Below are 24713 nucleotides of genomic sequence, written 5' to 3'. Positions count from 1 at the left end.
TTGATGGTGTGTATAATTTTTCAGTGTACGGACATGTCTGTGACTTCATGCTTCTGTATATGCGTTTCTCTGTGGATAACCAGAGTCTGGCCGGGCCGACCGAGCACACTATCATCTTTCTCTCTCCAGAATCTGTTGGCAGAGCGGCTCTAGGTCCTATCATCTGCAGGGTTTCTCTCCGCCGACGAGGAGAAGAGGCTTTAATGACCTGAAAACAGACGGCTGCTGTGGTCTGTGTGGGGGATAGAATAAATCACTGGTAACATTAGAAGAGGCAGAGAACAGTGGAGAGGCGGAAAAAAAACAAAGAGAATCTAAGAGAGATGCAGAGGTGAAGAGTTAAGTCCGGGAAAATGACCAAACCAAAGGGAAATAGGGGAGGTTTCATTCAGAGTTGGGCTTGTAAACATCTTCCCAGTCGTCTGCCTCTCACGCATCTGACAAAACACATGCTCTTCTATTTTCATCCAAAACAAGCTGTATGAGCTATTGTTTGACCTGAAGTGTTTTTACACTCCAAGTCTATTTCCCTGCATTCTGTATTGGACTCTTAGTGCTTCCACAACACACATGACCTAAGATGCTTTTAGACATGCAGTGAACTCTGGGTAATCTCAGTGAAGGCTGTATGTGAGTTCACAAATGTCCATGTATATGAGGATCTGTGAATTTCTCATCTATTGCGTCCTTTTCTGCATTCACGTCGCCCAGTGGAAGAGACACGAAATTCACATCTATGACTTTTTATAAAATGTAATTGCGTGAAGAATTTGCTTTGTGTTTGGTGTGAACACATCATAACTCCCAACGGACACAAAACTCAAACTAAAAAAAGAATACAAATATCTCAGGATGGAAAAGAGGCGCCTGACACGAAGAAGACACCGAAGAAGATGTCAACTTGAGAGCTTTCTGTGATCAGGGCTGACGTCTGTGTTATTGTGCTGTAAACAAAAACAAGAGATAGATCCATAGCTGAATCAATACGTTATGTCCTGCCTCTGCACACTGCGCCACCCCTCACCTGAATGCATCTGACAGGAGATTCCTCTGCTGCGAACCTCATATGTAAAAGACAAAGGACGCTATTGTTTAGAAATTTCCTACAGTTCAAAACGGCTCCACCTTCAGGTTCACTGTGCCTCAGTAAGGAAGATGTCAAGTGGCTGCAGAGACTTTCGACCTTTCCAGCCTGGTCTGATTAACAAAGTTAACATTCAACAAGCAATGAAATAAATTAGTTTTGATAGTTGTTTGATTTGAAGTAATGTTAATGTGACCACTGTTCATTTACAGTGTATGGATTAAATACAGTTTTCCAAGTATTATTTCCTCAAAACTGAAAACCTCTTCAGTGTCACCTCGCAGCAAGAAGGTTCAGGGTTCTAACCTGCCTGCCAAACCACTGCCTTTACGTGTGGAGTGTTCATGTTCTCCTCGTGTCTGCAGGAGTTTTCCACGGTTTCTCTGGCTTCCTCCCCTTCTCGAAAATGTCCTAAGGTGTGAATGTTAGCGTTGATGGTGGTTTGTCTCTATATGTCAACCCTGCGTTGGACTCACATGTTCGATCATTACTGACAACACCTCTGCACATGTGCTCTGCTCTCCGTCCTGTGAGAGGGATCTGGCTCGCTGAGGTTTCTACGTTTTTTTTGGTCGTTTTTCCTCACTCTTGTTGAGGGTTAAGGGCAAAAGATGTCGCAACATGTTAAGCCCTATGATACAAACTGATATGTAAATATGGACTACGCAAATAAAATTTGATCAATTGATTGACTAGCAGCCAACGTCAGCTAGAATTGGCTCCAGCACCCCCATGATCCTCAAAGGAGAAGTGGTATAGATGATGGATGAATACGAGACCTTTTTTTATTGGAACAAAACAGTGCAAAGTGTAGGCAGAATTATCGCTCTGGTCTCCTGTACTGAAGAAAGACATTCATATGGGTTATTCAGCCACACACAGGTGCATCCAGGGCCAGTGTTCTGTGCCAAGTAGGAAACTGCACGATGTTTATGTAATGTAGTTAAAACTAAGCATGTGGAGAATTGAGAAGCCTCCTCACGCTGCCTCAATCTAACTTCTGTTAAGACCTAACTAACCATGACGACAGTTTAAACAACAAACTCAGCAGCAATGTTCTGTTTGGAACAAGTGGTTTGGAATAAAACATCTATTCAGAGCAGGCTTCTCTGTTTGACACAGGATTATGTTGGCTGGTGAAGCACAAACACTGTCAACTTTTGTGCCTTTAACAGTTTTATACTGGTTACCCCCCGTCTGGCTGAGTTCTGGGTGCCTCACACCAACGCTGGGCGTCCAATCTGCCGGAGTCATGACCTCAGCCCAGTCCCAGCACACCGGGGATCTCATCCCTGCCCGGCCTCAGCTCTGGCCTCGTTCCACAGAGCCGCTCTGCTCGTTTTTGTGTCGATCGAGAGGTGCCGAGAAGCCGTCACTGGAAATAACGTGGATGTGTGCGGTGTCTGTGTGTGGCGTTTAAATAAAAGTTGGCGAGTATGCGGCCAAAGCCAACAGATTTGTTCCTGATGTGCCAGGCATACAACCCATTAAGCCTTCAGAGCCCATTAGTAATTTACATCACAAAGACAGCACCCGCTCTCATTTGACTGTGCAGGTTTTACACAGTGAACCGCTTCAGAGCAGAACAAACTGCAGATTGAAAAAAGAGCAAACTCCACAAAATGCTGCTGTTTGCAGAGTTGTTACTATCAAATTCAGAGCTGGAAGATGTTTGCGATCTTTTTCAGCTATAATTGGCCAACTCTGAAAAGCTCAGCAGACGAATGTTCTTTAAATCTCTGCCATGTAGCCTGATGTTTTCAATTTATCTCCTTTCCTCTCCAAGGTCTCCCGGCCTCCATGAGCTAAAGACAAACTCATGGAAATTAAACTTGTCAATTTGAAACGGACCCTCAATCAGGCGTCATCATGGGACGGCTGGAGGAGGAGGGGCAAACTGCCGCCGCCATTAATGTGTCTTTTCTAACAAGAATCTCAGAGGTGATGTCATGAAAACTGTCAGGTCCATGTGAGGGCTGCACCCGTGGCACGAAATGAGAACACTGAGAACTAAACATGTGCTGTTGTGCATCGGCAAATAATTGTAGATGATTTTATTGGTCTGTAAAATAGTACATATGCATTGCAGACCAAAGGTTTTCCCCAAGTTTAAATTCCACTTTTCATTCTTCTACAAATGGTGCTGTTTCACAATTTTCTGTTCCCTGACTGAATCCTACAGAGCCAGAGTCCTGACAGGTGACATTTTCTATTGATAAGTAGCTTGTGGGAACATATCTGCAGAAACTGAATTGAGAACGCAGAACGCATTGAGAAGTGAATACATTTAATACTTTCATAGAATCTTAAATTAAAAATAATTTGTTGTTTTGTTTTTTGCTGCACTTATTCGTCTGAGGTCATTTTTCTTCTGCTTACAAAACCTTTTTTTAAGTTCATGCTGCTTTATTTTTGTTGGGCAAAATCCTCAGGTCGGTATCATGGGCTCCAAAGAACATCATAATTATACTGAAGGATAAATATTTTTAAGAAAAGATGAAAACAGTGAAATTTAAAATGATGAAGAGCATTTTGATGTGAATTTTATTCTGTCATCGTCACACATTAACAATAAATATATAGACAATGTAAAAAAAAGTCTTTACGTTATATTGTGACTGTAAATGCTCAGGCAGAAGCAAATGCATATATAAAGAATTGTTTTTTTAGGTAAAATAATTATTTAATTATTTACACACAATTGTAATTCCATATTTAAAAAATGTGTGGACCTTTTATGAGCTTATAAGTGCGGTTTCATCCCCAACTCTTGTTCTTTTCTGTTCTCCAAAGGTCGACCCTTACACACAATAGTCATGCATGCTCGCTAACGGAACCACACCCATGTGATTTGACCACACGCCTGTGGTCACGGAGCGTTAACTGTACATCCCATTCAATTAGAGTTTGAGTTGTTGTGACCTTCCCTTCCTGCGGCCTCCTGCTCCCTGCGTTTCCCTGAGAAGAGGAGCACACACCTAAAAACACACACAGTCTCACACACACTTGAATGTGGCACCAAATGGCACCAGCACTCCAGACCGCCCTCTCTTTTCTCAGCATCCCATAAGATATACAGTAAACACATGTCCTGCCCCATGCAGGGGCTGGAGCCATGGCAACAGGGTCAGATACGAAGCAGGCGCTTGACAAATATATGAAAGACGCGACGCATTCAGTGTGCTTGTCAAGCAGGAAACCAGAGTGAGGAGGAGGAGAGCAGAGGAGGGGCAGCCATTTTTTTTTTTTGCCTTTGTTTGGAAAAACATCTATAGAGTGGCATTTGGTGTCATGCCAGATTCTCTCCTCCACAGACGGGCACAGAGTAAACTGGATTAGTCACTGAGAGGCCTTTCTCCCATAACTGACAGCCAAGGAGAGCAGAGAACTTCAAACACATTCAGGACGTGTCTACCTAAAGACCAGACACGTATTCAGATGGAAATGCCTTTATCATCGCTCCCCGCTGGCAGCCGCAGCTTTCTGACTGTATGTGCTGTACATGTGAATGGGAAGTGCAGGATTAAAATGGTCAAGAGGCTGAACTCAATGAAGAGCTTTCTGCATCTTTTGTTGAGCCAAGACCTCTGTGGTCTTTACTCATTGTTTCTTCAGGGCTGCTGCTCAACTGCTGCCCTCTCAGCGCTCATATAAACCTGCACGGGCTGTTAACGTTACTCATAAAAAATGTTGTACAGTGTTTCCTGCACTATTTCTTTTGTCAATGAGAGTTTCCCATTTTCAGTACCATGAAAAGTTTCTTTACTAATGAATTTACTTTGTATATTTTTTATCGCATTGGCGGAAACATCTTGCTGAAGGACTGAAAGACACATTTACAGTGATGTTGATTAATGTGTGTTGGCCTTACAAATAAAACATTAAAATGTCATTGCAGTCAAAAACACACTCTGATTGCAGTGTTCAAAATCATCAACAGTATGTGCACTGAATAACTGAATATCCTTACTAGATTCAGAATGCCTGTTCATTTTAAGTTTCTACTGTAGCTTTAGTAACTTATTTTCTTAAGTACTTGAGTTAAATGTCACCATGTAAGTTTAGTGCAGTGGTACATGCTCATGTAACTCCTAAATAGAATCGACTTTCTGTAGAGCAACGTACCTCCACCATGGCCCAACACTCCCCTAACGAAACCACATTTCAATTAGATATTTGGATCCTCGCCAAATTACACACACTAATAAATATCACCCCCAGGAATATGTCTCTTTTAATTCAGAGTTTCATGGAGATTTCTTTTGATAATCCTGCTGACAAACCAACAACAAACGGACATGGGTGAAAACATAACTTCCTTGAGGAGGTAATAAGCAGGGCCGTGAAACATATTGATTATTTTTCTGTCACAAGGACGTCTCAGATAAAACTTTGTGGGTGATAAGAAGTATGTTGAAAAAGTCACAATTCCAAACAGACTGCATGAATAAGTACGTTAGTGAGAGTCAAATGAAATTGGTAAGAGATCTACTCGTACACTTTCACATTGGCACCGTTTGGCACTTTATTTTGGCAGCTTCTAAATCTCTTTCAGCTTCTGATAAACTCAGCTGCATCTTTTGTGATCCACCAACAGTTAAACAAATGGCCAAAGACAATATATGCGGATTTACCGATTTATGGACTTAAAGTAATTAACGAAGCATCAAGCTTAATCAATCCTCAGCATGTGTGTGTGAGTGTGTGTTCCTCCTTCCTGAGACACCAGCTGCCCTGATAACAGGGACCCCCAGCCACACCCCCACCCCAAAAACACACATCACACTCACATCACACAGCCAGCCCCCTCTCTAACCCCCCACACACACACACACACACACTTTAAACCCCCAAAACCTCCTGTTTACAGAACCCTCACACGCATCCTTAAAATATACCAAGTTAGTAAATCACTCAACAAAGAAATCCTAATCCTAATCCAATCCAGAATCACCACACTGTAAATGTATTAGCTATAAATAGAACTCGCTTTTACTTAACACTTTCCCCCGTTGATGATACAGCAGCCGATACATTTGGTGCTCGGAGAAATGCTTCCACGTGTTGATTAATGTGTGTTTACACTGCACGTATTGAGCCTCTCATATAGAGGCCTCCATGCCCTGCAGTGGTCGTTGAACTACTGTTTATCTAAGACCAGTGGAGGGAAACCTTTCATCTGCTCCGCCACCATAAAACAAAATTCAGCACCAGACTCAAACTGCTGGACAAACACAATAAACTCTGCACCGCAAAGCAATTCTCCACACGATAGATCCCAACAGGAACGTGGAGATCTTACCAAGAGATTACTGACGAGATTAGTCTGTGTTTATTTGGGTTCATTTTTACATGGAAGGCAGCGAAACACGCTAATAACGTGTGTTTGTGTGGGTTTGGTTTGAGTGCTATGACACACCTGCTGATGAAAGATGGTTATTGAAGTGGACAGAGAGCATTAGACTCTTTATTTTTATACTCTTTAGTTCTAGTTTAACATATATATGTTTTCTTTTTCTGAGACTCTTTCATCACTGCAAACCCTGAATGGAGGCTTGGCCTGAAAACAGCAGATTGAGTCAGACAGTATAAAAATTCATTAAAACCCCCATTCATTCCTATTTAACCACATCAGTACACATTCAGTTCAGTTTTACAAGAGACAAACAATGTTATAATCATCTTTATTTGGCCAATTACTTGATTCAGATCAGTTGGCGTGGCAGGCGCTGCATGTGTGGACCTGATGTAGACCAAACACCCGTCTGCCCTCCATCATCTCCCTCATCGTGGCAACTGTTTGTGCGAGCTCGTCTATCCGGGCTGGTCCGCAACAAAGACCTGGCAGCTCTACTGCCTGTAACCTTATACAGGGACATGAAACGCTGACCTCTGACCCCACGTGTGATACAAGTGGCAGCGGTGTCCCGCAGGTCTGCGGTGAACCCGCCAGACGCATTCCCGGCCTCCATCACAGAAGTGCCTCTGTGGCGTGTTAGCGCCAGAGCAGCTAAAACGCTTGTGACATTTGTTTTTGGTCTCGGTAAATACAAGCCCTCGGTGAAGTGATGATAAGATTGACACTGTTTTGGGTAATTTGGGAATTTGGGGTTTATCTGGGCTATCATGTAAATGTTAGTGTTTGCATGAAACATGATACAGACTTATTTTACACTGCCAGACATCCCATCATTGGAATGTTACATACATGAAGGAAATCCAAACCCAGTTGCATGTTGAAGGTTCGAGCTGAAGGTTGAGCTTCACTGGGATGGACTGTGTTTAATCAAATCAAACCATATAAACCCACATCTGTTTCCCAGCCCTGCTCTAGAAAGCTACTACTGCTGTCCTTTTGTAGAGCTCATACTCTGATACAGGAATGGCTTTAAAGATTAAAGGAGCAGTTCATCCAAAATAAGAGGAAAAAACATGTTTTCCAAATATTTTGAAATGTACAGACTGAAATCAAAACTTCATCATTCATATGGTGTCAACAGAAATAACTGAAGTAGGTATTTCAATCTCTGTGAAGATAAATATCAATAATCAAATATCTGAATATCACTAGAGAATAAATGTGTTTTATAATTTGTCTGACAATCAGCTGTTATTTAACTTCTTTATTGTTATTTGGGCCATAAATCAACAAAGGTTTTTGTCTAAAAAATAAATAGAATACGGATTAAATACTTTCAAGGTAATTTGCTGTTTCATCTCCTTCACTGTTAATGGTAGTTAAATGGGATTTATATTGCTGGACTCTAGCTCATAGTAAACACCCTCTCAGGTTTACAGCCGACAGCAGGACTCAGACCTGCGAGGACTCTCTCAGCACGCTGCCATGGTACAGGCCTGTAAACCACAGGGGAGGGGTTTCAGTGTATGACTTGACAGACAGTGTTTAGCAGTCTATGGTTTTATTACAGTGGTGGTGGTGGTGGTAAGGGGCTGCAGTTGAGGGTGGGGGTGTTCAAGCACTTCCACAGCTCCGACAGAGAGGGAGTCAAGTTCTGGCATGAAGACCAGTTTCAGTTCACCAGCTGCTGGGTTCAGAGCAGCAGAGTCAGGAGACAAAAACATGTGTACCTGCATGCATGTTTGCAGACACACACACACACACACACACACACACACACACACACACACACACACACACACACACACACACACACACACACACACACACACACACACACACACATGTATATTCTCAACCACTTAGCTGCATCTACACACACGTGTTTCCTGTTACATGGACGCTCACTGCTTCTTTTTTCCACATGTTGTTGGAAGTTCTCCATCACATCAACATGTGCTGCAGACACATGTACAAACTGACGGCTTTTATCTCCCCTCCACCCATTACAACTCTGGTAACAAGTAAAAGAGATCAAATCAAATCTTAATCTAACAGGAGAAGAGTTAATTAAATTATATAGATAATTATGAGCATCTGATCAGCTTTTGGAAAAAGTAAAAGCTTAAATTAGCACTTTTTAATGCCATTGTTAACTTGAAAAACATTTTAACAAAAAACATTTGAAACATACAATGTACACCATGAAAACTGATCATCATTAGCTTGCAGTTTGGCTGCATTAATGTTTCCTTCAGTGGCACTTACCTTAGAAGAGGAGAAAAGCATAGATATTATTCTTTGATTAACTGAAAAATAATAAATTGGAAAATGTAAATTGTTTTTTGCCTCTATAAACAGAGAAAGACTATCTTATATTCATTCATTATTGTATCATTTTCATCTTCACTTATTGTATAATTTATGTATGAACTGGTACATCCAACCTTTAGCATGTATCTGCTGCTTTTTCTTTTTTCATTTACGTTTCTTGTTTGTTTCTGTAATAAAGTCCTTATTATAAATTAACACAATTGTAATGGTGCTACATTTAGGTTTAGTTATTGAAACAGTTCTTTTCACTGATTTGTTGATGGTGGGAAAAATCACTGTTCACTGTTGTTGTATTGACTCTTTACAGACAGTTTCTATTTTTAAACATAAACCTTAGAAAGGAAATGTTTTAATAATCTTTTTTTATGTCTTAACTTTTGTCATTGTATATGTATTGTACTGTAATATTATATTTTCTCACAAAATAGTTTTGCTTTTGAATTTATTTTGAAATATTTCTTTTAAAGCTGTTGAGAAGTGTGACATTATTCAGTTTACTGATTTTGGCAAACGTGGCAGCCCGTCACTGAAGCTTCACCTCCACTTGCAGCTTTATGGTAATCATCTTTCACCAACAGTTACATCAGGATCTACAAATGCTCTCATTTTCCTTCAGCACTGCGTTTCCTTGCTCCTGTTATTGAAACCATCACGGGCCCCTGATGGTTTCATCACAGAGCAGACAATAAAAGTCCAGAGGAGCCCAATAAAGACATGAACCAGGCGTTATGGATGAGAGCCGAGGCAGATGACAAGAAGACAGTGAGCAGGAAAAGAGACAGAGACATGCATGCAAGTACAGGGAGAGAGAGAGGGGGGGAGGGGGAGTGACAGTCTGTATCCCAGTCAACAATAACACAACATTCAGCTGAAATATACAACAATATTAGTGCAACCACAGGAGATCTGGCTCTGGAAATAGTGAGTGATTGGTGGGACGTGGTGGAAGCTGCATGTGTGTGTGCGTGTGCGTGTGTGTGTGTGTCTGGCAGATGGCAATAGGAGGGGAAGCGAATTAACAGAAAAATGCAAGAAGGAGGAAAGTGACAAAAAATTGGAAATAGAGATGAAACTGACAAAAGTATGTAAATAAAAGAGGAATAAAACTTAGCAGGAAGAGAGAAAATGAAAGAGACCAACTGGAGAGAAATGAGAGAAAAAAGAGAGACAGAATTCCACAGACTTTCTTCTTGATTCTCAGCCAACACATTTACAATTGAGGAAGTCTGTACTGACTCGCTGCCGCTCCCCTCCCCTCCTCTCCTCTCCCATACTTTCACCTCCTCTCCTCTCATGCTGGGACCCCCCTCCCTCCTGAGAAAGTGGGACTCCCTCTCCACTCTCTCTCTCCCTCTCTCTCTCCCCCATCTGAGGCTTTAACACAGCAAAGAGCAGAGCTGCTGGTCACAGTTGTGCCCTGGATTGTAGCTGAGAGAGAGAGAGCAGCCCTCCTGCAGCCTGTGAGCCAACCACTACCATGGATGTCAAACTGCTGGCACTGATGGCTCTGCTGGCCGTGGCCACACATACACCAGCCTGCAGCGGTGAGTCCAGGACAGGAATGGTAGACTGGTTATTACTGGAACTTGTGACTGTTTCTTTGGTAACTTTTTAACATGGAGGTTTGTAGATATATAGATGTGGAAAGGGTTTTGCTCCATCAATCATTTGGATTATTAATATTGGTTCTTTGTATTTATATTAGCTATTGAATAACTGTCTGTATTAGAAAATCAGTAGAATGTCTCACATCATAATGAAGATACTGTCTGTTTTCATGTTTAATTTCTTTTTAGTTGTCAAAACTTAACTTCTGGCATCGTCGATGTTTTATTCCTCTAGATTTTGGTTGATGATGATGATGATGATGATGAGCTTCACTTGTTGACGTCTAGAAAGAAATCTTTTTTAGTGAGGAGAGATTAGACTTTTATTTTAGAATTCATTATTATTTTTCTCTATTAAATGCCTATTGTAGCACTGTAATGATTGGTGGATTCGTCAAATTAATGCAGCTAATTTTGGATTGAGTAGTTGTTCATGCCATTAATTGAAAATAACCGATTGACTGACTTTTCAAGGGTTAATTTTTGCTGGTTTTCAAAGATCTCTATCTTTTTTTTTTTCATTATTAAATCAAATAAAAAAAGAATCAGAACATTTGATTAAAAATACATATTGTTCCAACTCTGGATTAATGGTATAGAAGTTGAAATAGAACATACTGACTAATTGGTAATCTACATTACTACTGCAGTGTTATATAATATTTAACAGTTATATCTTTATCTTTTTGTTTTTTTAATCAGTAAATCAAGGTGAAATGATTCAATTGCTATTTGAACTGAAATCCTTCACGTGTCAGAGTTGTGGTGAAGTGCTGACCCAGCAGTAATCTTCCTCATGTTAACCTGCAGTACGGAACATGTCAGGGTGTTGGGGGCCCTGCGTTTATTCTCCGCTTGTGGTTTCGGCCCCAGTCGGACCCCCGGTAGCACATTAAAGAGTCGGCTCTAAATGTGTGCATTTGTCTTTTCTCTTTGCTTTCTTTTAATTAGTTTCTAATTAGGGATAAACAATGCGCTGGTGATAGCGGTGGATGCTCGCTGCCGGCCCTGGTGCTGCGTGCTGCATAATGATCCCTTAGTTTGCATGAGAAAAGAGCCTGAATGGGTGAGAGTCATTAGGCTGATATTACTGAGGATTTAGCCATTTGTGGCAGCACATTTGGTGTTGCTATATAAACATGCATATCAATGGGAATATGCTGAACCTTGGAACCAAAGTCTGTTAGTTCCACTTGATTTTGTTGATTTGTGTGTTTATCTGAGCAGGAAACGGCTCTGATACAGGGAATGAGTTGTTTGAATTTTCTAAACATCCACAAAAATCTGCATCTGCTCTGTGTCCCTCTATAATTTATTGACTCTCAGTGCAGATTTGTCAAAGCTTTTTTCCCCCTTTTCAAACCCGGTCTATTAAGACTCAAGTCCGGGCCATTAGATGGTTTCTTAACTCATTTAAGTTTTTATTTGCTTTCATCCTCAGCACTGACATTTTCACAACCACAATCACTATTTCCTTAGATTTTTAAGAGGGCAAACAATTACAAAACTACAATAATCGCCTGCATTTTGAAGTTTGTGCATCTGTGGTCCTCTGGGCCCCCGCAAAGCCTCCATGGAGGCGCGGGGTGATTTGTAATCATTTTAAGAATGTACTTGAGGTGATTTCCACTGAGGCTGTTGATGCCGTCTGAGCCGCAGAGGGCCCTTTCATAAAAGAGGACAAATATTGCAAATTGAATGTCGAGGGCCCTTCTCCTTCAGGGAGGCCGCGCTAAATGCTCTGGGAGTGAAAAGCTAAAATTCTGCATGTGTGTGTGTGTGTGAGTGGTCAGAAAGTGCTAATCTCTTTTTAATGAACATGTTGGTCAGAGCTGTAGCAGGTAAACCCACATGTTCCCATACGATTGAAGACTTGTTACACTGAACATGTTTTTTTCATTTGTCTTCTGAGGGATGTGAGGCATTTAATTACAACTGAAATGGAGTCAAAGCTACTTTCATTTTGATTTAAATCCTTGTGTGGATCTTAACAATCCCTTCTCTGTGTACGACATTGAAATTAAACATTTAAGCAATTTTCCATCCTGTCCAGTAGCCACCTCATCCGCTACTGGACTGCAAAACACATTCAACCGATCTATTTCAAATCCTGTCGACGCTTGTGTCAACTTATTCCCTTGTAATCCTATTGAATTTCTCTGCTATAATATATAATGCTAATTTGTGATTTTCCTTTGTGTGTTTGCAGCGAAGCCCATCAGTCTGGTGGAGCGGTGTTGGTGTCGTTCCACCCTCAACACGGTTCCCCAGCGCTCCATCAAAGAGCTCAAGTTCCTCCACACGCCCAACTGCCCCTTCCAAGTCATGTAAGTAAATAGGTATAAAGTTACTCCACTGAGTAAAGCTTGATGAAACATACAGTATTTCCTGAGTGGGTCCTTTAAATGATCCCGTCACTGATGTAGCTTGTTGAAGTTCATTCTTAAGGATGTGGGTGAGATTAGGTGAATGTTAATGACTGTGATGTTTAGTGTCAAGCTTCTGCTATCCTGCAGTCTTCTGGCATGTTTCAGACAATGTCTCCCTTTCCATGTGCAGGAGGTTCAAACACAAGCTCCAGCTCAGTGACTATTCGTCTTTAGAGGCTTTAAAGTCTCTGTTTGTACTGGACGTTCATGCACTGGGATATAATAGCTGGGTGGTCGGTGACAGGACCATTGTTGGGTCCATGTGCTCATTGAATGAAACATGATGCTCCTTAGATATGTTGCAACACGCGGTGGAGCAACGGGTCAGAATGATCTTATATATGTTCTTCAGGAGCAGAACTAGTGTTAAAATTATAACGTAGCTCTATAGGTTTTTATTGATTTCAAATTTTAAACTCAACCCAAACGTCTTTATCGTGACTGCTGAGCGTAAAAGGTTGATTTAGCAGCATTTCATTGCAGAAAAGCTGTAGGAACACTTGTAAGAGCCGTTGCACCAAATAATGAGAATTAAAAAGAGGTTAAAGGAAACCGAATAGGCATATTTATTCAGCCAATGAAATATTATTTAATCTGGATTAAAGATGATTAAATCTAAATTAAATGTAAAAAGTGCCATTTTAGTTATAATTCATTTATTATATTGAAATATATACCCATTATACCCCCTCCAATGAAAATCCAAATGTTTATATAGTGAACCCTTTAAATATAAACTATGGGAAAAAAAACTATGCATCCAAACATATTCACCCATATATTGCACAAGAAAATATTTAAAATGTGCTGAAAGCAGTGAGCTGTTAAAAGTTTTTATCTTAGATAAAATCAAAGAAATGGTAAAAAAAATAGACCAAGGATATTGTTGACAACACAGTTCAGACTTTTTTCACCATCCTTGATTGTTGATAGCTGCACAGTTTTATTACATAAGCCCTAATCACTCTGACTATCAAAGGCGCAGGCAGAGTGTTTCATTATCCCTATGTAATTATCCTGTCAGCCATTTTTTTGATTTCATTTTCACTGTTATTTGGTGAGTAAAATAAAATCCAAACCTAATAAAAGATACATTAATTAAATCCGGTGTAGATAAAAAAAACAGATGTGTGAAGTATGGTGTTAAAATCTTTCTCTTCCTTCCTGAGCGAGAGGCCTGAGTTTAAAACAACACGATCCACTCAGAGAGGAAAGCAGCGACGGCCCGAGCTCTGGGGGCCATTTATGTTTTGTAAAGGAAGCAATAATTGAGGGTCAAAGCGATTACCTTTGTATTTGTGCTGACCCCCTCCGTGTCCCTTATACACTTTTTCTTTTATTTCCCCGACTCAAACTGCCCAACTGCATTGGGAATAATGTCAGTGGTCTGGAACACATTAACTAAAACAGCCCCATTCATTTGTTCGCTATAGAAAACTTGATGGCAGAAGACACACAGCCAAAAGGCTATAAGTCTGTGGTGCTTCTACCAAAACAGGGAGGGAGGGACGGAGGGAGGGGCGGCGGGTTGAGTGAGTGGCGAAAGGTCAGTGAGGACATGTGATGCTCCGGCCGGGGCCACACACGCCCTCTGACTTCACTCCGCAAACCGGCCCGAGGAGTCAAGCAGTCATTCAGTTTGCAGAGCGCTGCGCCTGTATCTCTACTGAGACAGATGAAAGAAAGCCAGTAACACTATAGCCTCACCCCCCAGACCTCCTCTGTCCCCTCCACCCGCTACGTCCCACCGTGCGCCCTCCTCCTACCCACTCCCCCCCCCGCATGCTGTTGGTATTAACTTGCTGTGAAGTAATTACTACCTGCTGCTTGTGGAACTCCGCTCCTCCAATTCCAGCCAAGTCAATTAGGGTTTAGGCTCTCGGTTGGTCATCCAGACAAGCAGACAGATAAACAGGATGGAGGGAGACACATGAAAACAGCGGCGAGCTCCCCGAGTGGATGAGCCGGGCCATCCCTAATAAAATAAAGTGGAGGGGGAAGAAGGGGACATCCCCGGAGGAAAAGCAAACACAGATCCAGTTACTGAGCTGTTTGGCCTCCTGACTCACATGTTAGTTTGAGGGATTTGAGGCCTGATGCTCAGATTGATGCTCCTGAACCGCTCTTTTAAGTTGAGCAGCCATTTGCTCATTTGCACGTGTGCGCGCATCTAAATGGGGGTGAGGAATAGGGGAGGTGGCACTTTAAAGGGGCGGCAGAGGTGGTGGGGAGGGGGCACAAATTAAATCAGCCAGCAGTTCGAGGCGGAGAGGAATGTGTTTAATTTGCAGAGTTGTGTGATGGAGCGATGGAGGGCGGAGAAAGAGGAGCAGCGAGGTAATACACCTCCGAGTTGTTAAGTCTCATACACGACCTTTTGCCACCGAGGTGTGAGACCCACATGTTTGGAGGGAGCGAGACCCCGGCCGCCCGCCCCTCCTGCTCAGACCAGTGGATCTGAAGCTCAGTGTCTGATGACAGAACAAATCCTCTTCTAAATATTTGGCTCGGTTCTTCATCAACAGGCCAGAACACACTCTCTGTCACCGCAGAGCTGTAAATCAGAAGGAGGGATTTTTTTTATTTCTTAGCTATTTACAATGACCTTTATTTCACCAGGAAAGTGAAATGAGATTTTAAAAAATCATGTTTACAAGGGTGTCCTGGACAATAAAGGTCAGGGAGACAGATAACACAACAATAAATAGAAATGTAACCAGAGGGACACTTGGAGAGTATACACCTCCATCGAGGCTGAACAATCCCCTTATGAAACCACATTACACTGAATCCAGTACTTTTTTATTTGGATTGAACACACTCCCCTTAGAAACCCCGGTCGTTTAGTGGGTTCTTCCCTGACTCACATCGCATCCCTCCAAGCTATTTTTGTGTAATGCTGCTAACTAACAAACAAACAAAACAACCTCATTGGTGGAAGCAATAAAATCTCTAAAACAGCAAGTCTTTTGGGTAATTTACTTCGTCAGAGACTTGGATTCCTGCAGCGATGTACTTACTTCCACTCTCATAAAACGCTATTCTCACGTCAAGATAGAACGGAATTTGCTTTAGCTGTTTTATATGGTCCTAAAATGAATGTGGCAGGAGAACAAAGGCCTCAGAAAATGACAAAAAAAAATGCACCTTTTGATGTGTGATGTGAGACTTTTCCACCAGTTTGGACCAACAATACCGTTAAATTGGGCCTTTCAAGATGTGTAAACCGAAAACGAGCCTGACCAAACTCTTCCAAACTCTGTCCACGTCAGGCTGCGTGTTGTGTGTGCAGCGCAGAGACAGTTTTACAAGGCCCATACAGGAGAGTGCGACCTGCGCTGGAAGCCTCCCTCCCAGCTGTGCCTGAGTGGAAACAGAGAGCTGTGATTTCTCACCACCTAGCGGAGGGTGACAGCCTGTTCTGTGCAGTAATCCGCGGCCATCCAGCTGTGACGTGTGGCAGGATGCTCGGAGGATTTTAGAGCTTAGTCGAGGTGTCGCTGAGCTCGGCCTTCATCAGCCTCATCGGACATGATCCTGACGTATTGTGCTCATTTCCACAGTGAGGTCTTCCTTATCAAAACGTTAAATACGGATGGTATTTCGTATTTCATGTTATAATGGGTTCTAACAAAGGGATCCGTGTTCTCTTCATGGTTGAAAGATATTGCAGGTTATCTGATGTTAGATTTGGCAGCAAACTCTTGACGTAAAGGTGACAGGTTGTCAGAGATTCTAATCCTCTGGTTTTAACTGGGAAGTGTTGTAAGATGTTTTGGGGTTTTCAGAGATTAAAGTTAAGCATTTGGTGAAGTGGGTTTTCTTAAAAAAAAAAAAAAAACGATAAATTTAAAGACATCTTAGAGTGCAGCATCTTTAGACTATTATCTCTTCAACTACACCATAATTATCATTTCAAATATTTATTGTAATAATAATTTATTGTAATATCAATAACAACAATAATACCTTAAAAAAAAACAGTTAAGTGTTTTAAGAGGTTAAAAATGTATTATTGTCTTAAAGTGCTTTTGGAAGCTATAAATGTTGCTTTAAATTGAAAAGACTATAACAGGGATCTTGTGAATTCAAGTTTAATAACTGAAATGTGCCTATATTGTATATTTCTGATCATTACTATAAAAATTATAGCCTACAATGGAAAGATGCCAGTATTCTCCATATTTTTCTGCACTTGATACTTCAGAGATGTTGCTTGAGCAAGGTAACCCATGACAGTGAAGAGTCACCTGTTACTGTTTGGTTAAGCTTGCTCCAAGTTCTGATATTGCCGATCTGCAACAATTAAATGGCAACAAAGTTCACAATATGCATCTCACAACAACCATGATTATTCTGTTGTTGAACACCACCACTTTACTCACATCAGTTTAATCTGCAGACCAAATTGCCAAACTTTTACTTAGAAAGGGGGGGGGGAGCTGATAGATTGGTCCTGATGGATCACTTCTCCCAGGCAAGTGTTTACAAGTTGATTCATTGAGCACTGGCATAAATCAAATCTGCTGACTCTGTAAAATGTGGGAAATCCACTGAAGTCTTAGATGTAACTGTTAGAAAGTCATTTGTCTCATCAACACAGATACAGTCTCTGCACTGTGCACCGTCAGCAGATGTTCATCTACAGAGGAAGCCAAGAGGTGACGGTGTTCACACCGGTATCCAAGTTTGGATCAGACTCACAGCCTCCTCTTTATCTGTGCTGCCTCCATTTAGCACCACATATAAGAGCGGATGTTTATCCAGTGGTGGAGGAAGGATTCAAACATTTTACTAAAGTAAAAGTAAAAATACATCGATAAAAATGTACTGTCGTGGCAATTCTGCAATCCCACTCTGACAACGAGGAACGAGACACAAATCTGTTAGAGTATTGTCAGTTTAGTGCTCAGAGCATGGTGCACAAGACAAAGGTTGGTTTGAAATATACACACCGATGGGAAGCAGTTCTTTGTCTTTATACATTTGGCTCATCCCTCCCCCTCTGGTTTAGGTTGTTTCTAAGTCTAAGCTGCAGGAGGCGGGGTCTAATGTTACCTGCCCGCTCTGATTGGATCAATGGATCGATTCCCCTCTCGTTATTGATTATCTTCAAAGATATAAACATGAAACACAGTGCTCTGTAAAAAATGTAGTGAAGTAGAAAGTCGAGATATTCGCTGATAAATGCAGTTGAGTAAAAGTGAAAAGTACAGATACATGAAAAATGTACTGAAGTACAGTAACGAAGTAAAAGTACTTTGTTACATCCCACCACTGTGCACATTAGGATTTAAAACAGGTCAATCACATCAAATGAGAGCATGTGGAGTCTAATCTTGGTGTTTTTTCTCCTGCAGTGCCAAACTGAAGAGCAACAGGGAAGTCTGCATCAACCCAGAGACCAAGTGGCTGCAGCAGTACCTAAAGAACGCCATCAACAAGTAAGAGAAACCTCCTGGCTCCCGCCGCTCAGACACGAGCGGCGCTGACAGGGACAGACATGACATACAGCAATGAAGAAACAAACCGTGTTTAAAAACGGCCATTTCTCAGTTTCCTGCCAGCAATTACTCTCCCAAATCACTGACACGGTTGATGTAAGCAGCTGAGTTATTATCTGTGACATAATTAGCGTCGAGTAAGAGCGGAGATAAATCTGCCGCTGGCGTTTCATGCTTCCTTCTTTCTCAAGCGTCTGAGGCTGTAGCAAAAACTTTACTCGAATCAAATCTTCATAATTTTTACCCCATGTGTTTATGAGTTTTAAAATGACTTCCCTTTTTTCTTGTTGATAGCAAAACCTGCTGCTGCCCATTCAATTTTAAATGAGCTGCATAGTTAAAATGTGAGCAATTCCTCGTAAAAAAGTAAGTTCCCCAATATATCTGGAGGTGATTATCGCCAGGCTGCAAGTCTGCTTATTAAAACACCATAAACACTTGAGGTGCACAATGTGAAAACTAACAATAAAGTAATTTCTGAGGAATTATAGGATATTGTTTTTTAAACAATGTAGTTCACTGAAACTGGAGTGAGGCCCAGCACCAACCTTGCCTGCCAGGAATTAATGTTTTTATACCACTGATTTAGTGGGAAAACTGGATTATGTTTGGAGGCAATCAATGAAAGAATGAATGAAGCTCTAAATTTATTAACAGCAGCAGAGTTGCCAGGAGCTGGTTGTGGTGGGAGAATAAGTCCGTTCAGGCCCGGTATTAACATCCAGCCTTAGTCCCACTTGTGATCAGATCTCACTTCCCTGCTCTATATGCAAATAAACACGCATGTCATTTCTGTTCCTGAGACCAAATGATGTTTTAGCCAGTCTGAGTTGTCCGAAGTCTGTGTTTGTGTGTCAGTGAGAGAAGGAGAGAGCAGAGCCAGTGAAAGGCTGAGGGATTCAATGTGTAGCTTTACGATGAAACTATTTTTTTGAAAAAAATAAAAAAGTGGCAATCAGTGTTAATATTCTGCTGGTGGTCACAAATAAGGCAACGTATGGTAATGCAGAAAAGTATAAAAATACTTTGGTTCATTGTGAACCTGTAGTGGCTGTCAGCTGAGTAGGTGGTCCTTCATATGTGGCCCAGGACACACATGTGGCCCCGTGCGTCACAGACCACCTCCAAATGTGGTCCGAGTGATCTGATCTCAAATGCGTCCTCAATGTGTCTTGGGTGCCCTCACACCCGTACTTAAAAGCTGACCATTTGTGATTGGATCACTCAGGATGTTAATACCAGGACTGAACGGGGTCCAAGTGTTAGAGTCCCATCTGAGGAGAAATGGCTTCAGTATCAGGTAACGATCATTGTTTTGTCGGAGGTCCCTGTGAACTCGCCTGTACCAAGTGCTCTATAGTGTCTGAAGGTGCTGAGACACGACTGAATGCAGAGATGAGGCATTTTATAAACGTAGATAAAATATTTAAATTCCAAGTTTATGACTACACTCATTGTACATGTCCTGACACACAACTGGAATAATTTTTTTTTAACCTATTTTATGTTGGAAAGGAATTTTTGGGAGTGCGGCTGATCGTAGAAATGACATTTATATGCTGTTTTGTTGATTTTTGCCAACACGCGAGGCCTCAACATGTCCATGACTGCTCTCCTGAGCACCATGTTGTATTCACAAGTGCCCTGTTAGAAGAAACATGCACATTTTTAACAGTAATCATCATTGTTGCCTGGACTCTGTTCCCCAACAGCATTTTTATTATTGTAGGAAGTTATATAAGTCACCGTTAGTAAGTAAAAGATATTCAGATCCTTTACTTACACAAAAGTACAAAATACTCAGAGTTTCTGCATTGTAAGTCCAATTGAACAAAAGGTATTTTCAGCTAAATATACTCAAAGTAGGAGAAAATCAAACCCTGTGACTGACGCAGTATCATAGACATTACATTTTCAATCCTGATCTATCATCAGCAGCATTTCACAGTTGTAGCTGGTTGAGCTATTTAACCTTATTACTGTCAGTACTTCAGTGATTCCCAACCTGTGGGTCAGGTTCCTTCAGAGCTCAGCAGATAAATCTGAGGGGTTGTAAGACAATTAACTGGGTAGGCATCAAACTGACTTTGAATTGAATCTGAACTTTTTCTGAAATATTATATAATTTTATACAAATCAGAAAAGTAATAAACCAAATCCCTTTTGCCAAAAAGTTGGGGAACCACTGGTTTAACAATAAGAAATTTATATTAAATTAAAAGCTTTTCTTTCATAAAAATTCAATGTAAAATGTGATCTGAAAACTTGCAGTCGAGCAAATGTAGTGAAGGTAAAGGTTTAGTATTTTCTTCAGAAGTGTATTCGAGCAGTGTGAAGTCGAATGAAATAGAAATCTTACTCTCCACCTGGTCGTTGGCCAGATTCACCATCCTCTACCGCCATGTGGCTTTTTAATAAGCTCCTCTAACAGCAGGTCATCCATGTGTGGTTTCCTTAATCATTATATAATAGCATCATATTTAGCGAATCTATAACTGTTCATTTCAGAAGTGTAGCCATTTTCACTCATACATCTTCATCTTTCTGAATCTCTCTCCAGGGTGAAGAAATCCAGAAGACGCAACAAGAAGAACTAAACACAAGGGAAGACGTGTACGTCGCCAGGCCTGTGCCGAACCTGCAGTATATACCTCCCTGTCACTGCTACGGATGCATGTAAACACGCTGTATGTACCCGTCCACCTCCCTGGACCACTCGCAGAACCAGCACTTCACCACCGTGCCGTCCCCATGCAGCACCACCACCGATCCCTCCGGACGCCCACGCAGTCACCTGTCGCTCTGTGTCAGCACCGAATGCAGTTACACCTCGGAATGACGGGATGCATGTTAATGTCAGATATACAGTATGAGTGTGTGTGTGTGTGTGTGTGTGTGTGAACGCTGGGCTATTGGCATGAGTGTGTGTGTGTGAGAATGTGCTTCACATGAACTAACTCTGACTGTGTGTGTATTGTATTTTGTAACTTCACACGCCTATAAAAGGAACAAACCGAGCTTTCTGTCGCACACGCAAGGTTTTGTGGGTAATGTTACCTTCATGGTCCAAATCTGGTTTGGCAAACAGGAGAAGTGTTTCATTTAGGAAATCCGCCAAGTGAAAGCAATAGGTTTTATTTACAACAATACAATTACCTCAACTTTTGACTAGTGAACGTGGCATTACTCCAAGACCAAGGGGTCATGTGGCAGACTGAGACGCTGGCCCGTGGGGTTTTCCTCCCCCAAGTGGCTGACCAATCAGGGCTGGTCGTGCTACCACATGGTGTTGCGTTGTCTTTGAGCTTGCTGCATGAACGAAACAGAGATGGAGCTCATGCAAACTGTTTATGAAACAAGCACTGATCTTATGGTGCTATATATATCCAGTGTAGAGGGTCAGAGCCTTTGATATACTGTAACTGTAGTTCACTGTTTATCTTATGCAAGATTTAAGGCGGGATGCTGTGACTTCAATGTCTTATAGGAAACCTGTCAAAGGAAAGTTAAAGCGCTGTTGATGGAGTCAGAAGTGAAAAGGGAAAGGGAGAGCTGATGCATAACGAAGGCCATATTGTACCGATTAAGACGACACTTATCAATGCAGCTTTTTTCTAATTAAATGAACATATTAGTAAACAAAAGCCAAATATTTATTCATTTAAATATGCATCATGAAGAAACAGGTGAAAGTATAACTTTCTATTTCATTTTTTTCTAGAAACAGGTAGAAGAGCTACATCCACATTACTAGATTTTAGTTGCAGCGATCTTTGTCCGCAAGAGGGTTTTGGCTGCGTATCAGTACGAGTCCCGGTCCATACTAACACGCCTGCAAAAGCATATCACGTGACCACTAATGAACACTGGACAAGCGCATCCTGCTCAAGTCCCACTGGACACGGGAATTGTCGCAGATTGCTCGATAATAACTTCTGCACGTGTATCGTTGTAAAATACAGAATTTAACTCCACAACAGCGGTTAGCAAAGACAACATGGTCGGCAACACTCACACCAAGGCTAAAGCTGGCGAATCAGCCGAGGCTACATCGTGACTGAAAAGATCCAATCAGCAAGCGCTTGTGAGTAACTACGTCATTGTTTCCAAACATCTCGGTTTCTGTTCGTCTAAACTGAAACGCAGCCCTGGAGTTTTCAAACTAAATTGAGGCCGGCAGCGTTTCCAAACTTCTCGAGTGTAGCAGCTCTAAAACTCTGGAGTGGTGTGGACGCCAGGTTTGTCCATAGCAGAGTTGATGCGTTTCCAATTGAAAACATAGTAATGTGGATGTAGCCTGATCTGAAGACTTTTTTTACACCTTATCAAAAGGGGCAGGGGTAAATGTCCTGACAACATTTAATGCCAGTATTTTCGTACCAACACCTGTCCTGGGTAGGAATGAAAAGCTAAATTATCGTATAGAACGTAAAGCTGAATGATAAATGTCACAAAGGGAATTCTCAAAGTAGTGAAAGCTGTTTTTTTTTTATCATCCCTTCTTATATATATTTGAGCCACTTTATTATCAGATGTGTCTTTTATATGTAATGCTTTTATTTTTATATTGTGTATAATTTTACTAAATGAAATGTTTTTTAATGCAATGTAAAGTAGGCAGTTACTGCTAAATGAAGGCGATTCCATAAAATGCAAAAAAAAAAAACAGCATTAAACTTCATTTTCAAGGTTTCATGCAATACTTCACTGATGTGTAATGGTCTGTTTGCAATATGTTAAACACAGAGTGCAACGCATTCAAGCTCCAAAGGATAAAAATGCCATCTTATAACGTTTTTTTTTTATAATACAAAGATCAAACAAGATATATATTGTCTTTCTGGTTTTATTTTCAACCGAATAAAATCTCCTCCGTCCAACACGCAGTGATAGAAAACAAAAGGCAGCTGCCATTGAGTTACAGGAGGAACCATTCAGCTCGGTCGTGCCCCTCCAACACTTGATTACAGTTGTTGCTGCCTTACTGAGGTTGATGTATGATGTGTCAATAGAGCCACCGAGCCAAAACAGAACAAAACCTTTGAGTTGGGAGCCGAGCGACCGACCGACATGTGCTTCCAATCTGGACACTCCCAGTGTCCCACAGGCCTTCTTTCAATCTCACTCAACTGCTGCCACTACGCAAAATTAGGGCCCAATTTTCCTCCCATAAAAATTGTGATCGAAGTCCTGATGCTTGTCGTAATGGTCTTTGTTTCTCTTTGTTTTTCGTGGCCAATTTCAACTCTTTTTCAGCTGATGGTGCAATGGTCATACAAGTGTAACTTATTTCTCATTCATGCGATTGAAGTTAATGGACATTGATTTTATATTATTTCACTCGTTTGTTGACGTGCATTGCCACAGTTACATCTAGCAAAAAGATTGGATGGTCATTTCTGTAAAGCTCCACTTTTCTAATATATAATGTGATCATTATCTCAATAACAAAGAAGTTACATCATTAAAAGTAGTAAACATTTCATTAATAATTTATGTGAATTAGACACGACAAGTAATTAGCTGTACTAAACAGTTAAGTCAAGTGTTTTTCTATAGTTGTGTGGTCCAATTTAACCCTTGCATTGTCAGAGCCACCCTCATCGAACATCCACTGTACACAGCATTCACTACCATTAAACTACTGTATCAGCCAAATATACAGAAATCTTTACTAACACGCACATTTACCAGCAAATTTAAGTTATATAGAAAATGTATGTATGAGTGTAAATTTTGGACCAAATGTTCACAGCAGTCTTACACGACAAAACACATTCACATTTTATTGACATTAGGGTGTGGATAAATGACCAGAGTGGGAGCATGTGTTCTGCTTCGGAGCCCGAGACAATGTGAAAAAACTTCTCCCTCTTTTGAGGCAGCTTCTGACACATATTCTTCATATGCCTGAGATGTACTGAGACATTACCCTGTGTATTTTTAGTGATTGTAAACCAAGAGGCAGTGTTTTAGCTTTGATACTCGAGCCCTTTTTCAATAAAGTCATATGAAATATAAATCTGTTTGTCTTTACTTCAGAAAAACATTTTGTATCCCAAAACTTTTCTGTAATAGCATTGAGTCGTGTATTTTATCAATTTAAAGCTACATTGAGTGATATTTGAAACGGCATTAGTTTTCTGTACTGGAAGAAAAAAATATTGCCACCGTGGTAATTATCATCTAATTGATAGTGTTATAAAAGCAATTTAACATCCAGTGTATGCATGTACAGATGTAAACCCACCTGTGTGACACAGTCGTCCACTACACATTTCCAGTAAGAGAACCACCCACCCTCAGCTTTGTGATTGGATAACTATCGTCCAATCAGAGTCAGATGAACAGACTTGTATTTCTAACTTCAGGGTCACACACAGTGTGGGAACTTTT

The 24713-nt window shown here is 41.1% G+C and overlaps 1 protein-coding gene across 1 annotated transcript; it reads left to right on the top strand.

Annotated features, from left to right (window-relative positions):
- The first annotated feature begins 10159 nt into the window (after positions 1-10159).
- On the top strand, positions 10160-24339 carry cxcl12b (chemokine (C-X-C motif) ligand 12b (stromal cell-derived factor 1)). The gene is made up of 4 exons (XM_035177001.2): positions 10160-10321; positions 12594-12711; positions 18174-18257; positions 20878-24339. The coding sequence occupies exons 1-4, from the start codon at positions 10255-10257 to the stop codon at positions 20912-20914; spliced, it is 306 nt and encodes a 101-aa protein (XP_035032892.1). The 5' UTR covers positions 10160-10254; the 3' UTR covers positions 20915-24339.
- The last annotated feature ends 374 nt before the right edge of the window (positions 24340-24713 follow it).

Source organism: Hippoglossus stenolepis, chromosome 2 (genome assembly GCF_022539355.2).
Source record: "Hippoglossus stenolepis isolate QCI-W04-F060 chromosome 2, HSTE1.2, whole genome shotgun sequence".
Classification (NCBI taxonomy): domain Eukaryota; kingdom Metazoa; phylum Chordata; class Actinopteri; order Pleuronectiformes; family Pleuronectidae; genus Hippoglossus; species Hippoglossus stenolepis.
Note: the sequence above shows the minus strand (reverse complement) of the source record. Positions and strands in the feature narration are given on the sequence as shown.